The 25,866-nt window shown below is 34.9% G+C and overlaps 1 protein-coding gene across 1 annotated transcript; it reads left to right on the top strand.

Annotated features, from left to right (window-relative positions):
• Nucleotides 1-15,276: 15,276 nt before the first annotated feature.
• Nucleotides 15,277-18,527, top strand: LOC102801808 (BMP-binding endothelial regulator protein-like). Its single transcript, XM_006812579.3, has 8 exons — nucleotides 15,277-15,484; nucleotides 15,582-15,752; nucleotides 15,997-16,044; nucleotides 16,297-16,410; nucleotides 16,519-16,527; nucleotides 16,788-17,047; nucleotides 17,558-17,853; nucleotides 18,386-18,527. The coding sequence occupies exons 2-8, from the start codon at nucleotides 15,611-15,613 to the stop codon at nucleotides 18,396-18,398; spliced, it is 882 nt and encodes a 293-aa protein (XP_006812642.3). The 5' UTR covers nucleotides 15,277-15,484; nucleotides 15,582-15,610; the 3' UTR covers nucleotides 18,399-18,527.
• The last annotated feature ends 7,339 nt before the right edge of the window (nucleotides 18,528-25,866 follow it).

The following is a 25,866-nucleotide window of genomic DNA, read 5'->3' as shown; positions in this document are numbered from 1 at the left end:
TTTTCTTTTATTACTCCATTTTATTGTTGTTAGTTTTCTTTTTTTGACATATAAGATTATTTTTGAGTAATGTATTTTTTTAATATTATATTAATAACAAAAATTTTAAAAGACAAAAAAAAGATTAAAATGAATGTCGAAAAAGAATTCTTTAGTAAAAATATTTTTTTTTTGAAATGGGGTCCGCTGACGAGCTAATTGGACAACAAAGTTCCGGAATGATTTGCTTTATTGAAACTCTCGTACTTAGTGATTTGTTTGGGTGTGTGTAAATGTTTAACTGTACTATATGTTGATGTAACTTAGTTTGCTTTTTTCAAGTTTATTTACGTATTAATTGTCTTGTTTTTTAATTACATTGACTATAATTACAATTAAAGAAAGTGAAAAATTCAACCACCAGAAACACAGAGAAAAGACATCATCTAACAGTACACACAAAAAACACCTTGAAACCATGAAGGCAGGCAAGTGACACGATTCACATTTAAGCGGGTACCGCCACCCTTTCCAAAGACAAATTAAAATATTTGAAACATAGAACAAATAACATAACAAATAAGCGCTGCTGCAAGACTGTGCAAATATAACCCACCTAGTGGACAAAACTCTTGACTAATGTGTCTGTGCTGAATTTAATGTCAAATACATTGCACTTGTGTTCGGTTTACAAGCAAGTCAAAGCAAATATCTGTTTTAAAGCAACTCGTTTCCGAAACGGGAGTCTCTAAGTACTTGCTATATTTACAATTAAATGTGAAGTATGTCATCCTGATTTTGACACAAAGCATCCTCTACATAAACTAAATTTCAGACAAATTCCGCTTCAAGACTAGATTTGATACTGCGAATACTAATTGCAAAAGAATCTCTGAAACGTTTGTGTTGTCTCTTGATATGACGGTTGGTATGAATTGAAACTTTAGCCAGGCAAGCTAACTTCATTATCATAAACGTTTATAGCAATAGCTGTTCTTAGCTGATTTTGGTATAACTGGATGGCATGAGTAGCGCCGACAACCTATCGATTAAGACATCGTAGCTGTGGTATGCAAAATGTCACTCCTCTCTGTAACGCTGAATGTGGTGACACAGTTTTAGCAGCTGACACCAGGCAATGAATTCAGACATTGTGGTGGGCGGGGAGATTTCCGCGTTTGGAGAGCAGTTTTATTTCTCTACACACAGGTATAAAACGGTAAAATATAACTTGGGGAGAGGGCGGGGAAATGTCTGCTTGTTTGGGTGGGTATTTTTATATGTATTTATGTAGTGGATAGTTTACAATGAGCAACTATAAATCTTCGGAACATGTATCTTGTTTGTCAGTGTTTACGTTCGATTGACCACTGAGATCTCTCACCGAGTTGGACATGTGTTCTCTTTACCCGTCACGACTATTATTTCGTCACTTTCTGTCTGTCAGAGCACTAGGAATTTTTCTCCGATCGTGGTTTTGCGCCAGAGGCTGATAAGTTCATTTTATTTTATCAACTGTTTCATCATCGTTCAATAAATATGCAAAGTATTGATAAGGGTGCTTACAAAGGGTGGGGTGGCAAATCAGTATGCAACTGTTTTTTGTGATGATCAGCACATATATTCCCGACAGCATGTTTGGATAATAATATGCTCCTTCCGTGTGAGGTGAACAATGTTTTGAAGGGCGAGGCTACAACAACCTTAAGCCTGTTACTTCTGCATTAGCATAAAATTAGCATAAGATATGACATAATTTTACCCAAAACACCTTGCGATTAATTTCAGCGCATGCGTATATTTTTTGTTTTGATTCATTTATCGATTGGCAAATTCACTTTCTGATTAGAATAATTTTTATAATTACAACGCAATGTGGCAAAAACACGACAATTTCGTCGATTTTGATGACAGTACAATCGATTGGTTTTATAAGAAGAACCAGGAGACCATGGTTCTGTTGGAGCTGCCGAGAAGTCTGTTGAATCGCTGTCAACACCGATGGCCACGGGATCGACTTCAAGTTCAACCTGAAGATCAAAAAAGCTCAACTTTGTTTATGTATGCCCTTTTTGCGAAAAAAAGTACAAGAGTGCAAGTGGATTTCGTGGGCATGTGAAGAGTGTCCACAACCAGGATATAAAAATATGTTTTATTAATTCTCACCACAACAATTCCTTCAAGTTGTTCGTAGTTTCAGGGGGTGTGTGTTATCCAGTTCGTTCAACGCTGTTTGTGAAAAATTACTGATTGATCTCTAGGTCTGTTGTCATTATATTGAATGTTCGAAAATACTTAAACTAAACCCATATTTTCCAGGAACGCCAAATATCAAACATAACATCTGTTTCTGAAATGGTAGATGGTGTGAATTTGTTTCTGTATAGAAAATCCCACTTGTACTGTCGATACATCACTAAACAGCTATTGAGATCGTATCCATTTGTTTCCAACATGGTTGATGGTGCGAATTTGTTTTTACTAGTATATAGATAAAATCGCACTTTCATTGTATTCACGCTTGTACTATTTGGGCATCACTGAACAACATGAACATGTTTTTTTAAAATCATGAAACAAGAACTTATGCCACTTATGGCAACATTTTAGAAAATCTATTCAGTGAAATCACCTAATATAATATATCCCCACAGATGAGTAAGTTTTTAGCATACTGTTAGTTTGTTGTTATTTCTATCACTAAACGGCTGTTTTTTCAATCCTGCCTAATTTCTTATGTGATAATTACACAATTTAAATATGAACATATTTTTATATACTTTTGACAGCATCTCTCTACAAATGTAAAATTGGAGAAATGGAGGTCAGCCCAATCACACAAAGGTCAACAAAACACAATTCTGGTGAGTTGTTTGTTAGTATTGAGGGACTGTGATTTGAATAAATAAATGATTGAATGTAAAGTGTTCAATTCAACGGGCAAGGACCAATATAAAGCACAATATTATCCAAAGCCCATGTGAACAAATGCATTTATTTCGCCTCGCAATGCTAGCTGCGAGGTGGTGGCCGCCCACAGTTATAATAGCGACGTGATAACGTCTCAAAATAACCTCACTCTCATAAGAGTTTATACCATTACCTGATCCTCGCTAAGCTTAGTATGAATGGGTAGCGTGAGTAGCACCCTCAGTCAGTCGATCCCGACACTGCATCATTTTAGCCTAAGCCATGCAAACTGTTACTTCTCTCTGTAACGCTCAATGTGATGACAGAGGTTTAGAAGCTGTAACCAAACTTTGAGGTAAGATAATGAAGATTTGGGAATATCATGAACTTTATATTTAAATAGTAATGGTGCAATATGGTCTACTTTTCGCTTAATAAAACGTACCTGGGTCGGTAAAAAAACTTCACTGCCCACGTGACTACTATTACCTCAACCAACAATCAAGAGGTAATTATTGACAACAACAATTCAGTTTATGACAAAACAAGTAAAGAAATTTGCTAATTCTGATAGCGTGCTGTCATGTTGGTATAAAACGTGGTTTTCTTTAACAACATTTTCACTGTATTGTATACAAGTGAAAAAGAACAATATATCTTTACTGTAATTGTGGAGTTATTTTATGCATTGGAGTTCACAATTTGCATGTCGATCCATTCTCTAGAAACAGTAATTTTCCACTGGCTGCAGAAAAAAAACACTTCATGCGCTAGTTGTTCACTACAGACACCTCAGGATACCTGTGGTTTGTCATTCATTGTTTGAGGAAAATCATAATAGGGAAAACAAATATATGGAATGATATACCAGTGGCACGCATATTCAATTTAATCACATTTCATCTTCTACATCAACTATTAGAGACAACAGGGTAAAAATAATCACAATTAAAATATGAATGTGATAATAACCATACATTCCACAAAAGTATTATTATTCAAACAATGGAAATTTCGCAATATTTCAACAAACTGGAATAAAAGTGCATTAAAATGATGAGAATAATTTATATTGAAAATAAAAAAAAAATGGTGAAATGGGAGAGCATGGACATCTGTGCATCATAGATCTATTGTGATATCCATATAAAATTGTAATCCCAACAAAATGACTCAGCGCGTGTTATAATACATGTTGTATGGATTGAATATGATATTTTCTCACAACAACATAACTAACACAAAAGCTACACCAATAACTAATCTTAACTAGGTGTGGTATGACTAGACGATATGAGTAGCGTCCTCAATCAATTGATCAAGACGAAAAGTCGAGCAAATGTACTAAACATATATTGAGACAATGAAGAGCTAGAAAAGTCGTTGTTATACTGTAGATGATTTGTTTATTTGTATAGTATAGTAACGGTGCAATAGCGTTGAATATTCTCTTGATAAATAGTACCTAGGCTTGTATTAGAACTAGATGTACCCCGATTACCACATATAGGCACATGATGAAATCGCGGAAAAATATACATCTGTGTATGTGATGTTGGTACAGCGCGTGTTATTATGTAAAGCAACTACATGTTGCCCGGATTCAACTAGTCAGATACCTCAGATGTACCTTTCATGACGTATTCACATTTCGAATCCAAATCACACTGAATGTGAGGTCAATTGGCATGGATATGGCAGTGGCTATTTAATTAAAGCCAGGATGATGACATGGAATATTATTATTTGAATTATTACTCTGAGTTTAATATTGGAGGCCAACTGGAATGTTATGCCACTATGGGGATGTTTTACGAAAATATGAGAATAAATTCTTTTCACGTTAAATGCGAGGGACTGTTTTCATCAGTATCCCCTCAGGTCATAGCAAGTATAAATTAGTTCATTTCACCTCGCCAATTAAATTACTACAGTGACATCATACCATTCCATACAAATAAAATGGCACCGGAAGATCATCTCAGGTAACTAGACCAGTTCAAAACAAACTGCTTAACTATTGATTGTGATTAACTCATGCTGACATCGCAATACGGCCATGATACACAGACGTCCGTTTTTTTCTCAAATTCATCATGTGCCTATATAAGTAGGGGTACATCTATAAACTGTTCCAGGGCACAAAATATAGCAATATTTTGATAATCGCACGACTGCACAAAAGGAATCGTGTTACGTGCATTTATTCACACATTGCCTGTAACATGCGATATATCATTAAAGGGGAGCAGAGGTGTGGCTTTTGACACTCTGTACATGAAATCTGAGATCTATGAATGGATTCTGTCGATAAAAATAACTTGTATGTGCTGCGAAATGCCCTAAATATCGGGTATAAAACGGGCTGTGAAGCAGACGACAAACTTCCGCTTTTCCTTGTGTCATTTCGCCTCTAGGGGGCCAGTCAAATGACGTCATCAGTGAACACTGATAATTGAACCCATTCATGCTAGTACGCCAATCCCATAGAAATGCTACTATGAAAGACCTTGTTAACTGACTACTTAAAAGTTGAAACATGGCGAGGTGTTGTGTTATGAATGCCGTAACGATTCATGTTATGTTTCTCGAAATCCCAAATAAAAAATCATGTTGTTGGTTGGGAAGAACTAACCTGAAAGTGAAGACAGTACAGCGTTCTGGCTATAGTAAACAGTGAGTGAATAAATATTGTACGGATTAAAACTGAATGAAAAATATACTACTATCACTTCAACCACAGTACTCATTTTGCCCAACTACCCACTTTTTAAACGATCGCTTAATTTCCGACCGCACTGTATTTTCCGACCGGAAAACGACCACATTTTTACCGTTTTTTTTCTCTCGCTCGTATATTGAAAAAACCGACCGCTCGCCCAAACACTGGTCACCGGTACAGGAGTAGTCAAAATGTTTGGGGATATACAACAAGTGTTAACTATTATAAATTCTGAACGGCTCTTCAAATCTATACCACTCTGTATCGTTCGCGAACAACTTCATCTTTGTCAAATACTAGAGCCGGTACAATATTGTAAACAAATGCCATGATATCTCAGTCATATCGCTAGTGTATGCACTACCTTTTTTATTCTTGTTTGCACAAACGTTGAATAGCCGTCAAACATTCAAATATATTTAGTTTTTAACTATCTATAATTATATGCACGCACTTTGACCCTTTGACCTAGATTTGATTGGGATGGAATATTTTATTTTAAACAATATTCTGACGTTACTTACTGCCCCTAAAATGTTTCACAATGTGTCCGATTTACAAGTGCATTGGGTAATATATTAATAACCATTCTCACCAATCGCTAGCTTAGGAGCGAGTAGGAAATCAAACAGCCGCAGGTCGCCCAGAAAGGACTGAGAAATTAAAAAGATTATATTTCCACAAAGTTAAATAAATCTGGCTGCATCAAAAGCTTGCAAACTAGTGATCAACGACATCATTTTAGGATTCAATTGAATTTTAAGTACTTTCATTGCGTAACTTACTGCGCGGCGATGCTGACATCAAGTGTGTGTTGACCGAAGTTTGACCCCCAAGTCACGCACTGAACAGGCGCGTTGCCTTAGCAATCGTTTTCTTTCATGCTCCGCGCGTCGATCTTGTAAAATTGTTATTAGTTCTGACGGTGCTGTACGCAAACTTGTATATTTTGAGGTCGTTTACTTAGTGCGCTGCTTTTCTAATTACGCAAATTTGTTTACAATTTTGTACCGGCTCTAAAAATTTCGACATTGTAATATATCGGTTTCATAATAATTACGCAAAGTCAGTTATTTAATATTGGACACAGGTGAAGTTTCCTCCGCGAATGATACAATGTGGTATAGATTTGAAGAGTAGTTCGGAATTTAATAATAGTTAGTACCCGTTGTATCCCCAAACTGTATCACTCAAAACCACTATTTCGATCAATACTCTGCCAATGACCAGAGTTTGGGCGACCGGTCGGTGAGAGAAAAATTACGATAAAAATGCGGTCGTTTTCCGGTCGGAAACTACAGTGCGGTCGGAAATTAAGCGATAAGCGGTCGATTAAAAGTTGGAAGTTGGGCGAAATGATTACTGTAATGATATTAGCGTATTTCTAATTTATTTTTTAACTCAAACAATATTTATTTACTCACTGTTTACTATAGCTAGAGCGCTGTACGTGTCTTCATTTTTAGGTTAGTTCTTCTGCCGTTTTCTCGTAACCAACAACGTGATTTTTTATTTGGGATTTCGAGAAACTTAACATGAATCGTTATGGCATTCATGCGCACAACATTTCGCCATGTTTCAACTTTTAAGTAGTCAGTTAACAAGGTCTTTCATAGTAGCATTTCTATGGGATTGGCGTACTAGCATGAATGGGTTCAATTATCAGTGTTCACTGATGACGTCATTTGACTGGCCCTCTAGAGGCGAAATGACACCAGGAAAAGCGGAAGTTTGTCGTCTGCTTCACAGCCCGTTTTATACCCGATATTTAGGGCATTTCGCAGCACATACAAGTTGTTTTTATCGACAGAATTCATTTATAGATCTCAAATTTCATGTACAGAGTGTCAAAAGCCACACCTCTGCTCCCCTTTAAATGTTCGTCTCAGGTAACTGACCAGATCGGGTTTCATATAATAGCCCGTATTGTGACAGTCTGTTGTGATTATACAATTCATATCGATAACACAATACACACATGGTACACGGATGTCCATCATCTTCCGGACTACATCAAGGGAGCTTTTATGGTAGTTGGTGTACATCTATAAACTGTCCCTGGGCAAGATATATTATCATAATATTTTCACCGTGCAACTGAGCAAGGGAAGCTTGACCAGTGTGTGAATTCACATATTCAAGGTATGTATGCTTTTATCGTGATATACGTTTGTAACGCATTACTGTAGACCAAATAAAATATGCGTACACTTATGAACGATTTGATTGTGCAAAGTTATCTGTGCTTAACTTCCCAACTTGTCCAACAATCTGATACATCAATTTCATAATCTTTCTGGCGTAAATTCCTGTACTTCACTGTTATTTCATTCCGTCAAATAAGTCTTGATGTACTAATTATGCAGATATATTGTATATACTGACTCTTATTTTCCTTTATGAAAAAGTGTGTTTTGATCTTGATTTCAGCTTTACAAAATTGTAGACACGAATACATATCGTTTTAAGAACATCTGATTTTAGTCAGTAAAATACTTTAGCATTATTCTGTTTCCATTCCCGCGCCCTATTTCTAGAATTCAGAAAGCTGAACATTAATTATATCACGTACTAATTAACTCACTATACAGGGGTATTATTCATTTAATCAAACTACCATGTTGAATATTCTACATTCCATATCCAAAAATAACTCTGATTCAATTTTATTTTGATTTTCAGAATGTCATCTGTTGTATTACGATGCTTGTTAGTCATCTTCTCATTGACGCTGGCCACGTGTAGTGAGGTGTGTTACAATTTAATTTCATTATTTACATTCATAGTCATGTTACCATGATAGCAAAACACGCTATAAATTATTTAAATATATAATCTTGATTTTATTAGGGTTTCGAGCCCTATGGGTCGAAACCCTTTTGTAATTGCTATGTTTATTAGGGTTTCGAGCCCTATGGGTCGAAACCCTTTTGTAATTGCTATGTTTATTATTAGGCTTTCAAGTCCCTTCAGGCTTGAAAGCCTATTGTTTTTGTTAAGTTTATTATTATTATTATTATTATTATTATTATTATTATTATTATTCCGCCAACTTCAAACGACTTCTTCTCTGAAACGGCTGGACCGTTTTGCCTGAAAATTTGTATATACCTTCTACATGTCATGCCATTAAAAGTGACTGAAACAGATTTTCGATTAGTCACGTGGTTCGGCCGCCATCTTGGAACTCATTAAATATGCATGTCTCTTGTATCTCAAAAACTATTGCATGTACAAATATGGAACTAACGGTATATTGAAGGCAACGGACAAGAGAATTGGCCAAAATATTCGTTGACCATATATGGTCATAGAACTCATTAAATATGCATGTCTCTTATATCTCAAGCACTATTGCATGTACAAACGTGAAACTGACGCTATATTGAAGGAAATGGTCAAGAGAATGAGCCAACATATTCGTTGACCATATAAGGTCATATACCTCATTAAATATGCATACCTATAATATCTCAGGGACTATTGCACATACAGACATGGAACCATTGCTATATTGAAGGCTTTGGACAAGAGAAATTGTCAACATCTTCAATGACCATATATGGTCATATAACTCATTAAATATGCATGTCTCCAATATCTCAAGCACTATTGCATGTACAAACATGGAACTAACGGTATACCGAAGGCAATGGACAAGAAAATTGACCAACATATTCGTTGACCATATATGGTCATAGAACTCATTAAATATGCATGTCTCCAATATCTCAAGCACCATTGCAAGTATAAACATGGTACCAATGATATATTGAAGGCAATGGACAAGAGAATTGGCAAACATATCCGTTGACCATATATGGTCATAGATCTCATTAAATATGCATGTCTCTAATATTTCAAGCAGTATTGCATGTACAGACAGGGTACCAACGCTATATTGAAGGCAATGGAAAGAGAATTGGCCAACATATCCGTTGACCATATATGGTCATAGAACTCATTCAATATGCATATATACAATATCTCGAGCACTATTGAAGTTAGAGACATAGAAATACCGCTATAATGAAGGCATTGGGCCAGAACGTCATGTAACCTACACGTATATACATTGCACAAATCAAATCTTCAAACTTTTTTTTCCAAATTTAATAGTGTTATGGTCCCTTTTCTTGAAAGCCGTTAATAGCTGCTCTGCAGCTATATTTAGGGTTTCGAGCCCTATGGGGCGAAACCCTATTGTAATTGCTATGTTTATTATTATTATTTTTCCGCCGTTTTTTGTAACCACTGTAACTTGAAAAATAATGCAGCGATTGATTTGCCATTTTGCATGCTGATAAAGGGCGATGAGTTGTGGTGCATACCCCAAAACCAGATATGTAGGTCACATGACCTGGCCGCCATCTTAGGTACAACACAAACCGGAAGTGCTCAATTGCACCACTTTCTGAGGGTCTAGGAACTTCCGGTTTTTTTGTGTGGCATCATTGGCTCATGTCTAGCAAATATCAGCAATAAAATCTTTAGCGGTCATGTGACCTTGGCCGCCATATTGGATTTTCCGAAAATTGACAAAAAACTTTTAAAATATTCTTCTCAAAAATGGCTCATTCATGTAATTAGACATTTGCTTTGCAGCACCTATGGCCATAGGTCTACAAAGTGACTGAAGCAGATTTTTGAAAAATGGCTTCCTTTGGCAGCCATCTTGGATTTAATAAAAAGTGAAAGTACGCTATAACTCATGAACAATTTGCCAGATTTAAACCAAAGTTGGCATACAACATCCCTTCAATAAGATGATTATGTGTTCATAAAAATATTTCCCATGATCCAAGTGGTTTTGGCGGCCATATTGAATTTATCAAAAAATTGCAAAAAACCTCAAAAAATTATCTTTTTAAAAACTGCTTGTTTGTTTGACAATCAATTTAGCATATAGTATCTCTGTTGATAGCTCTACAAAGTTACTGAAGCAGATTTTTGAAAAATGGCTTTCTTTGGCAGCCATCTTGGATTTAGTGAAAAGTGAAATTACGCTATAACTTATGAACAATTTGCCAGATTTAAACAAAACTTGGCATACAACATCCCTTCAATAAGATGATTATGTGTTCATAAAAATATTTCCCATGATTCAAGTGGTTTTGGCGGCCATATTGAATTTATCAAAAAATTGCAAAAAACCTCAAAAAATTATCTTCTTAAAAACTGCTTGTTTGTTTGACAAGCAATTTAGCATATAGTATCTCTGTTGATAGCTCTGCAAAGTTACTGTAGCAGATTTTCGAAAAATGGCTTCTTTTGGCAGCCATCTTGGATTTAGTAAAAAGTGAAAGTACACTATAACTTATGAACATTTGCCGGATTTAAACAAAACTTGGCATACAACATCCGCTCAATGAGATGATTATGTGTTCATGGAAATATTTCCCATGATTCAAGTGGTTTTGGCAGCCATGTTGAATTTATCACAAAAATTCAAAAAACCTCAAAAAATTATATTGTTAAAAACTGCTTTCTTGTTTGAAAAGCAATTCAGCATATAGTATCTCTGTCGATAGCTCTACAAAGTTACTAAAGCAGATTTTCGAAAAATGGCTTCCTTTGGCAGCCATCTTGGATTTAGTAAAAAGTGAAAGCACGCTATAACTTATGAACGATTTGCCAGATTTAAACAAAACTTGGCATACAACATCCGCTCAATTAGATGATTATGTGTTCATGGAAATATTTCCCATGATTCAAGTGGTTTTGGCAGCCATGTTGAATTTATCACAAAAATTCAAAAAACCTCAAAAAAATATCTTGTTAAAAACTGCTTGCTTGTTTGAAAAGCAATTTAGCATATAGTATCTCTGTTGATAGCTCTACAAAGTTACTGAAGTAGATTTTTAAAAATGGCTTCCTTTGGCAGCCATCTTGGATTTAGTAAAAGAGAAAAAGTTCTATAACTCATGAACTATTTGTCCTTGCATTAAGTTTATCATAATCCTGTACAATCAAATCCATATGTTGTGTAGTTTGTCTACTATCTTGCATTCTAGACATGAAACGTTCGTCAAATAATCACATCGAGCAAGTGCAATTTGTCATGAGCCACGCAGGCTCGAAACCCGTCATCGCTGCTATGCAGCTATATTTATTATTATTATTTTTCCGCCGTTTTTTGTAACCACTGTAACTTGAAAAATAATGCTGCGATTGACTTGCTATTTCGCATTCTGATAAAGGGCCATGAGTTGTGGTGCATACCCCAAAACCAGCTATGTAGGTCACATGACCTGGCCGCCATCTTAGGTAGAACACAGACCGGAAGTACTCAATTGCACCACTTTCTGAGGGTCTAGGAACTTCCGGTTTGTTTGTGTGGCATCATTGGCTCATGTCTAGCAAATATCACCAATAAAAACTTTAGCGGTCATGTGACCTTGGCCGCCATATTGGATTTTCCGAAAATTGACAAGAAACTTTTAAAATCTTCTTCTCAAAAATGGCTCATTCATGTGATTATACATTTGCTTTGCAGCACCTATGGCCATAGCTCTACAAAGTGACTGAAGCAGATTTTTGAAAAATGGCTTCCTTTGGCAGCCATCTTGGATTTAATAAAAAGTGAAAGTACGCTATAACTCATGAACAATTTGCCAGATTTAAACCAAAGTTGGCATACAACATCCCTTCAATAAGATGATTATGTGTTCATAAAAATATTTCCCATGATTCAAGTGGTTTTGGCGGCCATGTTGAATTTATCACAAAAATGCCAAAAAACTCAAAAAATTATCTTCTTAAAAACTGCTTGCTTGTTTGAAAAACAATTCGGCATATAGTATCTCTGTTGATAGCTTCACAAAGTGACTGAAGCAGATTTTTGAAAAATGGCTTCCTTTGGCAGCCATCTTGGATTTAGTAAAAAGTGAAAGTACACTATAACTTATGAACGATTTGCCAGATTTAAACAAAACTTGGCATACAACATCCACTCAATGAGATGATTATGTGTTCATGGAAATATTTCCCATGATTCAAGTGGTTTTGGCGGCCATGTTGAATTTATCACAAAAATTCAAAAAACCTCAAAAAATTATCTTGTTAAAAACTGCTTCCTTGTTTGAAAAGCAATTCAGCATATAGTATCTCTGTCGATAGCTCTACAAAGTTACTAAAGCAGATTTTTGAAAAATGGCTTCCTTTGGCAGCCATCTTGGTTTTAGTAAAAAGTGAAAGCACGCTATAACTTATGAACGATTTGCCAGATTTAAACAAAACTTGGCATACAACATCCGCTCAAAGAGATGATTATGTGTTCATGGAAATATTTCCCATGATTCAAGTGGTTTTGGCGGCCATGTTGAATTTATCACAAAAATTCAAAAAACCTCAAAAAAATATGTTGTTAAAAACTGCTTGCTTGTTTGAAAAGCAATTTAGCATATAGTATCTCTGTTGATAGCTCTACAAAGTTACTGAAGTAGATTTTTAAAAATGGCTTCCTTTGGCAGCCATCTTGGATTTAGTAAAAGAGAAAAAGTTCTATAACTCATGAACTATTTGTCCTTCACATTCCTGTGAAATCAAATCCATATGTTGTGTAGTTTGTCTGCTATCTTGCATTCTAGACATGAAACGTTCGTCAAATAATCACATCAAGCAAGTGCAATTTGTCATGAGCCACGCAGGCTCGAAACCCGTCATCGCTGCTATGCAGCTATATTTATTATTATTTTTCCGCCGTTTTTTGTAACCGCTGTAACTTGAAAGATAATGCTGCGATTGACTTGCCATTTCGCATTCTGATAAAGGGCTATGAGTTGTGGTGCATACCCAAAAAACAGCTATGTAGGTCACATGACCTGGCCACCATCTTAGGTAGAACACAAACCGGAAGTGCTCAATTGCACCACTTTCTGAGGGTCTAGGAACTTCCGGTTTTTTTGTGTGGCATCATTGGCTCATGTCTAGCAAACATCAGCAATAAAATCTTTAGCGGTCATGTGACATTGGCCGCCATATTGGATTTTCTGAAAATTGACAACTTTTAAAATCTTCTTCTTAAAAATGGCTCATTCATGTGATTAGACATTTGCTTTACAGCACCTATGGCCATAGCTCTACAAAGTTACTGAAGCAGAATTTTGAAAACTGGCTTCCTTTGGCAGCCATCTTGGATTTAGTAAAAAGTGAAATTACGCTATAACTTATGAACAATTTGCCAGATTTAAACAAAACTTGGCATACAACATCCGCTCAATAAGATGATTATGTGTTCATGAAAATATTTCCCATGATTCAAGTGGTTTTGGCGGCCATGTTGAATTTATCACAAAAATGCAAAAAAACATCAAAAAATTATCTTGTTAAAAACTGCTTGCTTGTTTGAAAAGCAATTTAGCATATAGTATCTCTGTTGATAGCTCTACAAAGTTACTGAAGCAGATTTTTGAAAAATGGCTTCCTTTGGCAGCCATCTTGGATTTAATAAAAAGTGAAATTACGTTATAACTTATGAACAATTTGCCAGATTCAAACAAAACTTGGCATACAACATCCGCCCAATAAGATGATTATGTGTTCATGAAAATATTTCCCATGATTCAAGTGGTTTTGGCGGCCATGTTGGATTTATCACAAAAATGTAAAAAACCTCAAAAAATTATCTTGTTAAAAACTGCTTGCTTGTTTGAAAAGCAATTTAGCATATAGTATCTCTGTTAATAGCTCTACAAAGTTACTGAAGCAGATTTTTGAAAAATGGCTTCCTTTGGCAGCCATCTTGGATTTAGTAAAAAGTGAAATTACGCTATAACTCAAGAACAATTTGCCAGATTGACACCATAGTTGGCATACAAGATCCCTTCAATAAGATGATTATGTGTTCATAAAAATATTTCCCATGATTCAAGTGGTTTTGGCGACTATCTTGAATTTATCAAAAAAATGCAAAAAACCTCAAAAAATTATCTTCTTAAAAATTGCTTGCTTGTTTGACAAGCAGTTTAGAATATGCCACCTATGTTGATAGCTCTACAACGTTTTTGAAGCAGATTTTTGAAAAATGACTTCTTTTGGCAGCCATCGTGGATTTAGTAAAAAGTGAAATTACGCTATAACTCATGAACAACTTGCCAGACATTAGACAGATGACTATAAATGGTTATGTCTGTTGATTCCAGTGTGGTTCATAATAGCAAAATACCAGAGGGCTTGTTAGGAACATTGCATTTTAGACATGAAACGTTCGTCAAATAATCACATCAAGCAAGTGCAATTTGCCATGAGCCATGCAGGCTCGAAACCCGTCATTGCTGCTATGCAGCTATATTTCATATTTTTGTTTGTATAGAATGGACTTTCTAAATGGGTTTTCCCGAGACAAACTCGTGAGTTGCACATTTTTACACAGTTACTGTATGTGTTATGAATACTATTTCAAAATTACGATTTGCATGACATGTAATTAATAAAATAATTTGGTGTGTTCGTCTACAATTCGTATTTACGAGGTTATAAAGACAATTCTTTTCTGAAGGAAAAGTGTTGTACAGAGGTACAACTATAATCAGTATTGTCCGTCAGTGTTATATTTACATTGGTACAGAGTACAGCACAAACTGTTTCGGACGTGCCTATTTAAACCACAACAGTTTATTAGCCTTCATAAGTGAAACATATATCGTCATAAGTTATCTCACTAGTAACCGACGACTGTTTTCGTGATATATTTGTATGAATATGTGTATAATATATATATATATATTTCGCCTCAATACCGAGTAATCCAGAGGCCGTGTCAGCATCCTCCATATATATATTTTATAAACGATTAAAATTTGTATGGCTATATATATTTCATCTCAACGTAGACTTCTATTAACTTCTTAGGTGCTGCACAAGCTTGTCCTGGTAAGTATGACAAATATGTTTTCTTTTTTTCTCAACTTAATAATTTGATTTGCCTGCTGACTGTATATATTTAAACTTATTTTGTCTCGTATTGTAGCAATTGCATATAGGGCCACAGTCCCGGTCATGCCTACAGTTAATATGACTGCACAGTGCCGAGCGTCGTGTCAAGACGACGAGACAGAAATATGTGACTATAGAGATTTTGCCTTACCCTGTGGTAATTCGGATGACAAATTAGGATGCAAGGCGTGCGCTAATAATGGCGGTAAGCTCTTGTCACTAAACATACTTGATTTCTATTGCGGGTATTATACACTTATTAGTGTCATTGTTTAGGATTTTGCAAAACTTAATACAAACATTATTACGACTTGATTCAAATATTGTTTAACATAAGAATTGTAATAACATTAACAATTAAAACAATACGTGCAACTGTTTGTGACCGCAGTCGCTTTGGACTTATTTTGTGAAAAATCATTTTTTTAATTGGACACTTTTCTTTTCAGCTCTGGACTATGCCGGTACCAATTACGATATATGTCCATGGTTTTGTCGTAAGTTAAGGCTATGTAATTTCAATAAATAAACCAAAAATATAATTTCGTTTACTATAATTGTTGAATATTTTGCTCGTAAAAATATTATTGATATGATGAACACTTGTTGCAAAATTCCGAATGTGTGGCCGTTAACGGAATTGCACACACGAGATGGCGAATGTAAACAAAATGAAAAATTTGAATGATTTGTTGACGAAATAGAAAATGTATACTTGACCAACTAACACTGTTACTTTCAAATTACAGACACTGAATGTGAATTGATTGGAGGCGTGTGCAGGCACGAATGTGAAATGGGGGAGCACGTCGGACTAAAACCAGAAACCTGTCCATTTCCCAAATACTGCAATTGTTGCAAATGTAAGAATATTTAGGATACACAAATCTAAACATACGTTATCTCGCATTACTACAGTATATCACAATTTTAAATAATTATCAATAAAATTATTTCTTTTTTCATTGCAGTGGACCCCAGTAAGTTGGTTTGTATACTATAACAACACAATTGCGTTGATAACTATTTGTTAAAAGTACAAATTATTTTATCAATGAGATATTATTATCCAGTCGCGTTTCTATTTATCGGCCACCATGAATAATTATAACTCAGTCTCAGATGAAATATTTTGAGGCGTTCATTTCACGTACAACGTTTCATGTGAGGAAATCGAACTCCCCAATTCGGTTCAAAAGAACTACTTATGTAATTTAATGAAAACATTGCATTATTACAGAACCAACACTATCGCCACGACCAACAGGGAGTGCCAGTGACAAGGGTGACCCACAAATTCATACATTCGACGGCTTTCATTATATGTATAATGGCCATAGTGATTGTGAGTACGTATTATTTGAAGAGTGCGTACCTCGTCCATCATTCACTGTTTTGATCCGACACCATTATCTCAAAGAAGCTATGAAAATGGTGGTTTCCGAAGTTTCGGTTGTTCTTAATGGGGACCGTGTTACCTTGATTGAAGACAGGCTTTACGTGAGTAAATCCCATCTCTCTCAATTGTTGTCTACACACATTAAAAAAGAGTTTTTTGGTCACTTCTATCGGCTGAGTCGTGTTCACCAATCAGAATATATTGTGACCTTTTCGTTTTTTTGTTTATTATTTCACTATTATGAATTACTTTTCACAATTTTGGTTCTAGTAAGAGATTAGGCCAATCAACCCTAACATTATATTCTAGTAAATCGCGGATTCATATTTTGTCGTCATTCTATTGAAATTTGGTGTATTGTGATAAATGTGTTGCATTGTCATGTTTGCCATGTTTGTAATGTGGCCTACAGTAAAATTGTAATTTCTTAACAATAGCCTTTCTTAAAACAACAATGCTACAATGCTCTGATTCATGTAGCTTGGAGTTTAATATCTATTTTATTTTATTTGTTTATTTTAATTCAATTGTTATCATATTGAAATGCAACTTGGGGCGGAAATAATTCACATTCATTTATATTAACTATTATATTCAAATATACCTTTTAGATAAATGGCAAAATCCATAACATTCTGACTCCACTGATACTCGGAAATCTGACAGTGACACGAGATAATGCGGGATACCTGAGAGCAAAACTGGATTCAAAATTTACATTGACATGGAACGGCAAAGGACGCGTTGCTCCTGTTCTAAACAAATCTATGTTTGGAAAAGTTTGTGGCATGTTGGGAAATGCTGACGGGGATCCGTCTAATGATATGCAGATACCGATGCCAGATGGGACACTGAAATTAGTTGCTGAGTCTGATGAATTTGGAGACAAATGGATTGTGCCAGGAAGGTAAACACATAATTAATAAGTTTACTTATTAAAGTATAGATGTGGGCTTGTGAGCGATCTGAGTTTGATGATTATTTGATTTTGTTGTCTTCATAAATATAATAATATTGACTACACACTTTTTTGATTTTTAGCTATGCCACAAGTAAAACATATTTAAAAATAAAAAATAAGGGATTTTGTTTTAAATAGGCATTTTCGTGTTAGTTTCTCAGTTGGCGAGCGAGTTTCAATCTTGAACAGCTCCTAATGTTTGTGTACATTTGATTTTTCAAAACCATGGGTAGTATGTCTTTCAAGAACAACTAAGTCTTTCTTACCATGCGACTGGTTCTCATTCAATCATGCCAGCAACTTACAACTAATAACTCGCATTCACACATATTGTGAAAGTTTCATAAAAAAATCATGTTGCATAATAATTCACTAGACTGATTAATTATTTTTAAAGTGTTAATGATTGTAAATTATAGAGAAATTGATACTGTCATGTTCACGAACAATAACAATTTACTTTTTGTTCACCCAATAGTTGCAGTATATAATCCAAAAAGAGGACGTTGATATTGAGAAAATCTACATGATATATTCAACGATGGTGATGGGTCTTTGGTTTAAATTAATCGTATGTATATACATTATGTTTTAGTGGTAATTAAATACGGTTACAGCAACATGGGATATGTTATTATAGAGACATTATATTAATTTCAACCATATATATACATATATAAGGGAAGTCACATCGTAATTGTACAACCAACAAATTATATTGCTCTGAGACGTTGATACTTTAAATTAAATATTATATTATATTATATTATATTATATTATATTATATTATATTATATTATATTATATTATATTATATTATATTATATTATATTATATTATATTATATTATATTATATTATATTATATTATATTATATTATATTATATTACAGTTACACAAAATAAGTGCCTTGGCAATAGGTTATTTTAACATACAGTATATCCGTCACCCTAACCCCCCCATTTTAATGAATACACAAATTCCTTCTCTCCAAGAATAATCCAAAATTGTACACAGGTAAATCATTCAGTATTGGACGAAACTCAACAGACTAAATTAGCATACCAGATTCCAATCAAATTTCTCACTGCCATACTCTGTTAACAGACAGAACGCTGGTCAGCAACTAGTGGGCCCAGACAGTTCAAACTTTCAACATTATACTTTATGTCTGATAAATAATGGCAGATTCAGACATTTGGCATCAGCCGAAATAAAGCAGCTAGAACGTGATAAATTGACACATCTGACAGTAATGCGAGGGAGTAAGTGAGTCAATCCCTCAAGCTGTTCTGTAATAGAGTTAGAAGAGACCGTAACTTATGTGTGTCACCTAATAGCAAATTGACATTGAAAATGTGGCTGGAAATATAAAACAAATAATTGTAAAGTTGAGATTTACTATTCTCTGATTACCTTGGATTTCTGTCTTTGTAAGGTTGTTTATGTAATAGCTCGGCAATGTGTATATTTTCCCCAAAATATTGTCTGAGTTATTTTAATTGGTGATGTTACGAAAACTAAAAAATTATGTTTTGTTTATGTTTTGTTACAATGAAAATCAAAGAACACAAGGAAAAGAAATGAAGAAGGAAATTTAAAAAACGTTTCAGTTCTTTTAAAACGAGGCTTCCAAAACACACAGCTACAAATATTTATCCCAGTGATAATCAGATATGTGAGGAATCTTCTTTTCCAACCATTTTGGAAAGCAAATTTTCGAATCTAAAATTTATACATTCAATAAAACCAAATTTTATCAGGAGCCTGTGATACCAAATTAGTTACTACAAGTGAAGCTGGTCATAATCCTGTGATTATGCTTGGTCGATCAGTGGTAGTTAGTTACAGAAAGGTTTTTCAAATTCTCGCGACAAGATGGCTTCATTGCATTTTAGTCATTGTAGTCATTGTTGAATATGAGCTGTGTAATATGGTCACTAACATTTAGAAATTGTGGAAGATGATACTTGGAGATAGTTATGATCACATAATTGAGTTAAACAAAGGATAACACGAGTTATGAAAAACATGTATGACAATGCTATAGGATAAATGAGGTAATACGGATGTTGATTAATTGAGGTGACATGGGCGGAAATAACTTTAATTATACAAGTCATGTTCGGTTTCCAAAAACAATTCAGAATTTTTTAATTCGATGAAAACTAGATGCTATCACTAACATACAACACAATTAGTTCTTGTTGCTTTAGTCATTTGGCCATATCGATTATACAACATAACAATACACACAGTGACAGTGAAGCTATTAACTTAAATTCTGTTCGATTACATTAAGCACAATTAAATAGTTTTCCTACTACGTATTGCGATTCAAACACATTTAAATTAAATTAAATTCAGTATTTAATGTTTTCCTCGTTCAGTTAAACTTACTTTACCAAGATACACTATTTTAAATTAAATCAAATGAGCTAACCGTCCAAAATGTTCAAGACATTACCTTTAAGAAGTCCCTGGAGACGGAGATGCCTATTTCTCCCGAGGATCTGTTTACTATTACCGTGCAGATGCTGGAGTGGTATTTTTTAGATGGCTTCTTTTTTTGAGAAGCGGTTTACTAGAAGGTTTGATAACAGCAATAACAGCGCATTGCTTGAACTGCCAGTGTCGCTTGTTACAAATTACATTAAATTATTCGTACAATCGTTTCTCAACTTTTTTTTCCAATGTTTTGTTTGCAAATAGTATGTGTGCTGGTGTCATGTCTTTTCCCTGTTCATTAACTATATCTAACAACCGCTATTTCTCCTAAGACAAATCACAAATCCATGTTTAAATCTAGTACGAAACTGGGTTTTAGCACCGTAAGAGAGAGAGAGAGAGATACTGTGAGGGGACAGGGTCGTGAGCCGATATCGATGTCATTGGATTTGAACAGGCTTTTGGTAGATGTCGGATTCTACCAGCAATATGTCGGGAATTCTTTTTTGTTTTACAAAACAATATACTTGTCAATTTAGCCTTTTTAACGTGTTCCAGAAAACTAACATGACTGCGAAAAAAGTTAGTTTTTGCGGTCACGCTGAAAGGACTAAAAGAACAATTATTTCTTTTTGTAAAACACAAAAAAAGTCCCGCCTTTGCCAGTCTATTATTCACCTACTAGGCACCAATATGGTCTTGATGATTTAGGAATGCATAATGAATCGTGCAGAGAATATTAATTCTATTAATGAGTGCAATCAAAATGTGATTATTCTGCATAATTTGAATAAGAACTTGGTTCAGTCACTGCACCCATTAACGTGCACTGCTAACAATGCAATTACTGACAAGCGTTTACCGTTTTTACCGGTGACAAACACATAACTGATTTGGTACCACCTATGGACCTAAGTGCCTAGCTTTTCCAAAAGCGATTTTGTTTAGCCCCAGGGGCAACAGTGTACTCAACTCGAAAATTAGTTGATATCACTGGGATCTTCGTGAGGACGCTGTCTAACATGGTGGCTGTATTTATTCTGGTTTATTAAGGGCTGTTAGATTCAGTACACGATGCAGTAATCAAGAGAAGTATTTATGGCGATAGACATTCACAGAGCAAGAATACGTGTCATTAGGCGTCTGGTTTATATTATAAGAAATTTAAAGTTGGCGACCGTATTTCTTGGTGATTTCTGACAAGTTAGACTTGTGCTATAGTTGTGAAGGTATAGTTCGATGATTCAGTTCATGCGAATGTAGTCGCCGGCTACATAACATTCACTGGGACGAATTTGATATTTTTTAGGGAAGTTTATTAATAATTGCATAATACAGATGTGACGATATTGGACTGTCAGTTCTCTCACATATTGCATGATCGTTACCAACTTACTTTGCAGTAACGTGTGCGGGTATCCACGTTGGTGTATGTTGAAGGCCGCATTTAGTGATGAACTATACCTGAACTTTTGCTGAGGTGTACATTTTGGTGTACTTGGTTTTCCTAATAAACTATGGTTTCACACAGTTCAGTGTGCATCTTTGTTTTCTAATTATATACGCATTGTGTTGAACTACATAATCCCTGTCTTTTAAATTAGTTAAGAAGATGGTAGAAGTGGCACTATGAAAATAGTGAAAATCTCAATATGGCGAAATAATATGAGCAGCAGTTATCTCTAATGTTTTTGGTTGGTCAAGAAAGAGGGGTACGCCCAATAGGCCTACGGCAACCTAAATAGTACACACTTACACAGCATTTTCAGGATGTTAACTATGATTTATGCTGATGTGTAAATCAAAAGGATTATCTAACATTACCCATTCTCAAAAATACGTATCTGCATATACTGATTATCTCTAAAACCGTTGATATCTATGCTTCATGATGAAAGGGAAAAGAAGTTCAATAATTACCCATTTGGGCTGAATGTAGGCTATGCATTTCACGAAGGTACTTGCAGTGCCACGTGGCTACACAGCAGGTGGCTAGTGTTGATCAATATCGCGACGATTGTTTGATTAGAAAACAATGGGACAAAGTGCCCACATCTTCGAGACAACAAAGCTTCTTATGTTTGAGATGGATTTTGACATGCAACTGGTCCGAAATCCCAGACCAACTGTGCTCTGATGAACTTTGTGGTAATGACATCATCCATGCTGGGCTTGGTTCCTCCAAGCAGAGCGCATAGCGTGTCCATTCAAGGTGTTTAATGTCATTACTACAAGTCCAGCGACGTGGAGAACACAGTTAGCATTAACCCCACAAAATTCAGCAACTTGTATATTCGTATATTAATTTGGAGGTAAGGTTGACAACAATCTTCGATTTCACCGCGCCCTCTGCACCGATTTTTAAACAACTCAAAATCTTTGACATCTTTAATCTTTCTACCTTTCTAACTTCATGTACGGCCTTATCCATGGAAAAACTCCTTACTCTATGCTTATGTAAAATTTAAACTATATCCATCACAATATATTATTATTATACAGAGTATAGCATAACGTAAACCTTTTGCCAAAGCGCGTATTTCTTAGAACTGTAATTTAATATTCAATTTATAATATAAACGTCTCAGAACCATTTAAATTGGGTGTAGTATTACGATATCACACATAATGCATTTTGCTGTAACCGTATGTTATTACCACTAAAACATAATGTATACACTGCTTATTACATGTGTTTTACATGCGAATAATTTAATAATTTAAACCAAAGACCCTTCAGCATCAACATCCTCTTTTCGAATTTTAAATTGCAATTATGAAGTGAACACAAAATAAATTGTCTTGCGCCAACGACCACACATTCGGAATTTTGCAGTACGTGTTCATCATATCAATAATATTTTGTACTAGCAAAATCTTATATTACATTTAGTGATTCCATTATAACTAGTTATGTTGAAATAACATAGCTATAACTTACGACAAAGCCATGGACATACATCGTAATGGGTATTCGCATATGTCAGACCAAAAACACATTAAATTGTAAAAATGATTTATCACACAAAAATATATATATATGAATACTCACCGAGTGTAGCGAGTCATGAGTCAAACCAAAATAGATTTGATTTGTAGTTAAATGTTCTTAAAATTGTGTAATCAACATCGAAAAAAAGGGATTGTATTCATTAGAAGGACATATTAGTCAATCCTGGTCAGTAAATGGCTGTATAATTAGTACATATTATGCATTTGAATAGTTGGAGTCTTGTGGAAAGATCATGCGTGAATCATTTGATATGGTTAAGTGACAGCTGTAACTAGATGGGGCCATTGGAATAAACCCTGAAACTTGTCAGACGAGACTAACCCACACAGTGGAAGTCGTATCAGACTCTAGCCGTGATCCTAATGATCCAATAACGGTGATAATAGAGTGGTATAAAAGCTGATGACGACAATGTAATTAGGATAGGGAGAGCACATCCGTACATCGCCTGGTAGACCACGTATAATAAAGTTCCTGTCATATAACGTATCAGTCGAACACTTACAGCAGATCGATTTTGAAAGATTCAAACTTCGCCGTGAAGGAAGATTTGCCTCGCATGGTCCGTGATTCACATCGCAAGTAAATACTATTCATGATTGTAAACTTGCATCTATACGATACGATATATTAATTATTGATTGAATTCGATACAAACATGATGATATCGAACAAGATATTGAGAAACTGGAGGGAGGAGGCCAGGCCCGGACACTGGTGGGATAGAATCCGTTCATGTGAATAAATAAAACTAAATTTAGAGAATATAAAAATGTCATGAAAGATACGTTGGTGAATAGTCGGTATGAACGTTATACATTTTGGCAAACAATTAATGAGTTGTTAAATGCACAGTGCAAAAATACTTCAAGTGTTATTTCACCATCAGCATTGTTTAGTTATTAGCAAACGCTTCAGCGTGGTATGAAGAGTGAATGAATCTTGATTTCCGGTTAAAATGTCGCTCATTTGGCGTTGGTAATCTTTATTTGGAACTGAGTAACGTCGTAACGTCGCCAGCAGAAACCTCATGATAATTTGATGTTGATGGTCTATGATAAAGCTCAGTCAACATACATCAAGTTCTCTCAATCGTAGTATTCCATGTGATGTACACCTAATACGCCAAAATGTTGCTGAACGATTTGAACTGGATAAAAATAGCAGACGAAAATTTGTTTACAAAATAAAAATACTTCGTTAGCCAATAATAACAAGCCGGTAGGCTAGTTTGCGGTTCTCTCCGCTCAAAAAACAAGCAATATGTTTTCGGCTGTTACCATGGTAAGACATGGCTAAACATACAATGTCACAAAAACCACAACTTACAACTAATAAATCCACACGCTCCCACACATATTGTGAAAATTTCACTGGAAAACAACAACAACAACAAAAGCCATTCAAGTTTGTACCTCTCTGACCAGTTGTTATACTTATGCTGCATAATAATTCACTTACTGTAAATTTTAGACACTTATTAATTATTTTTAAAATTTCAATTATTATAAATTATAGGGTAATTCCGGCGTTATCTTTTATGAACAAATTATGCATTACATTATTAAAAAAATCCACTTTCACGATAATTGTGTATTTTCATGTAAGCCCTTATTGTACTAAGCCTTTACATGCAAACACTATATTTCAGTGCTGCAAGTGTAAACTAACCTGCATAGATAAATACTTGATTTTAAAACTATACTCACAATTATTATTGCTATAGTTTGACATCTAAATAAATAGATTTGACAAATTCCGGTCTCAGTAGAATGTAAGTTGAGATTTTTCAATACGTCCTATAATCGTACAGTTATGTTCACAGACAATGACAATTTACGTTTTGTTCACTCCATAGTTGCAGTACATAATCCGAAAGGAGGACGTTCATGTTGAGAAAATCTATAATAACATGTTCAACGAAGGTGACGGGTCTTTGGTTTGCGCTATTTGTATGTAAGTCACGCGAAATAAGCAGTGAATACATTATGTTTTGGTGGTAATAAAATGCGGTTAGAACAAAATGCGATATGTTATCAGTATATTTGTGCATGTGTGTTCAACATTAGAGACATTACATTAATTTCAACCATATACATATACGAAAGGGAAGTCACATCGTAATTGTACAACCAACAAATTATATAGCTCTGAGGAATTGATACTTTGAATTGAATATTATATTACATTTTCACTAATAAGTGCCTTGATAATAGGTTATGTTGACATACAGTGTATCTCTGACCCTAACCCCAAATTTTAATCTATACACAAATTCGTCCTCTCCAAGGATCATTTACAATTTTACACAGGAAATTCATTAAGTATTGGATGAAACTCAACAAACTACCCCTCCGAGTGTATCCACAGTTTGCAAATTATCACCCTAGGTGCCAATCAAATTTGTTCCCGACTCCACACTTTAACCATACAGAACGCTGACTCGCTGATCAGCAACTCGTGGGCCCAGCCAGTTCAAGCTTCCAGCATTATACTTT

Source organism: Saccoglossus kowalevskii, chromosome 9, assembly GCF_978046115.1.
Source record: "Saccoglossus kowalevskii chromosome 9, keSacKowa6.1, whole genome shotgun sequence".
NCBI lineage: Eukaryota > Metazoa > Hemichordata > Enteropneusta > Harrimaniidae > Saccoglossus > Saccoglossus kowalevskii.
Note: the sequence above shows the minus strand (reverse complement) of the source record. Positions and strands in the feature narration are given on the sequence as shown.

Excerpts from the sequence above, each read along its gene's own strand:
- LOC102801808 (XM_006812579.3), top strand. The coding sequence starts at position 15,611 with ATGCCTACAGTTAATATGACTGCACAGTGCCGAGCGTCGTGTCAAGAC. Across the intron at positions 15,753-15,996 it reads GGCGTGCGCTAATAATGGCG|CTCTGGACTATGCCGGTACC; the intron begins GTAAGCTCTTGT and ends TTTTCTTTTCAG. Across the intron at positions 17,048-17,557 it reads TGATTGAAGACAGGCTTTAC|ATAAATGGCAAAATCCATAA; the intron begins GTGAGTAAATCC and ends TATACCTTTTAG.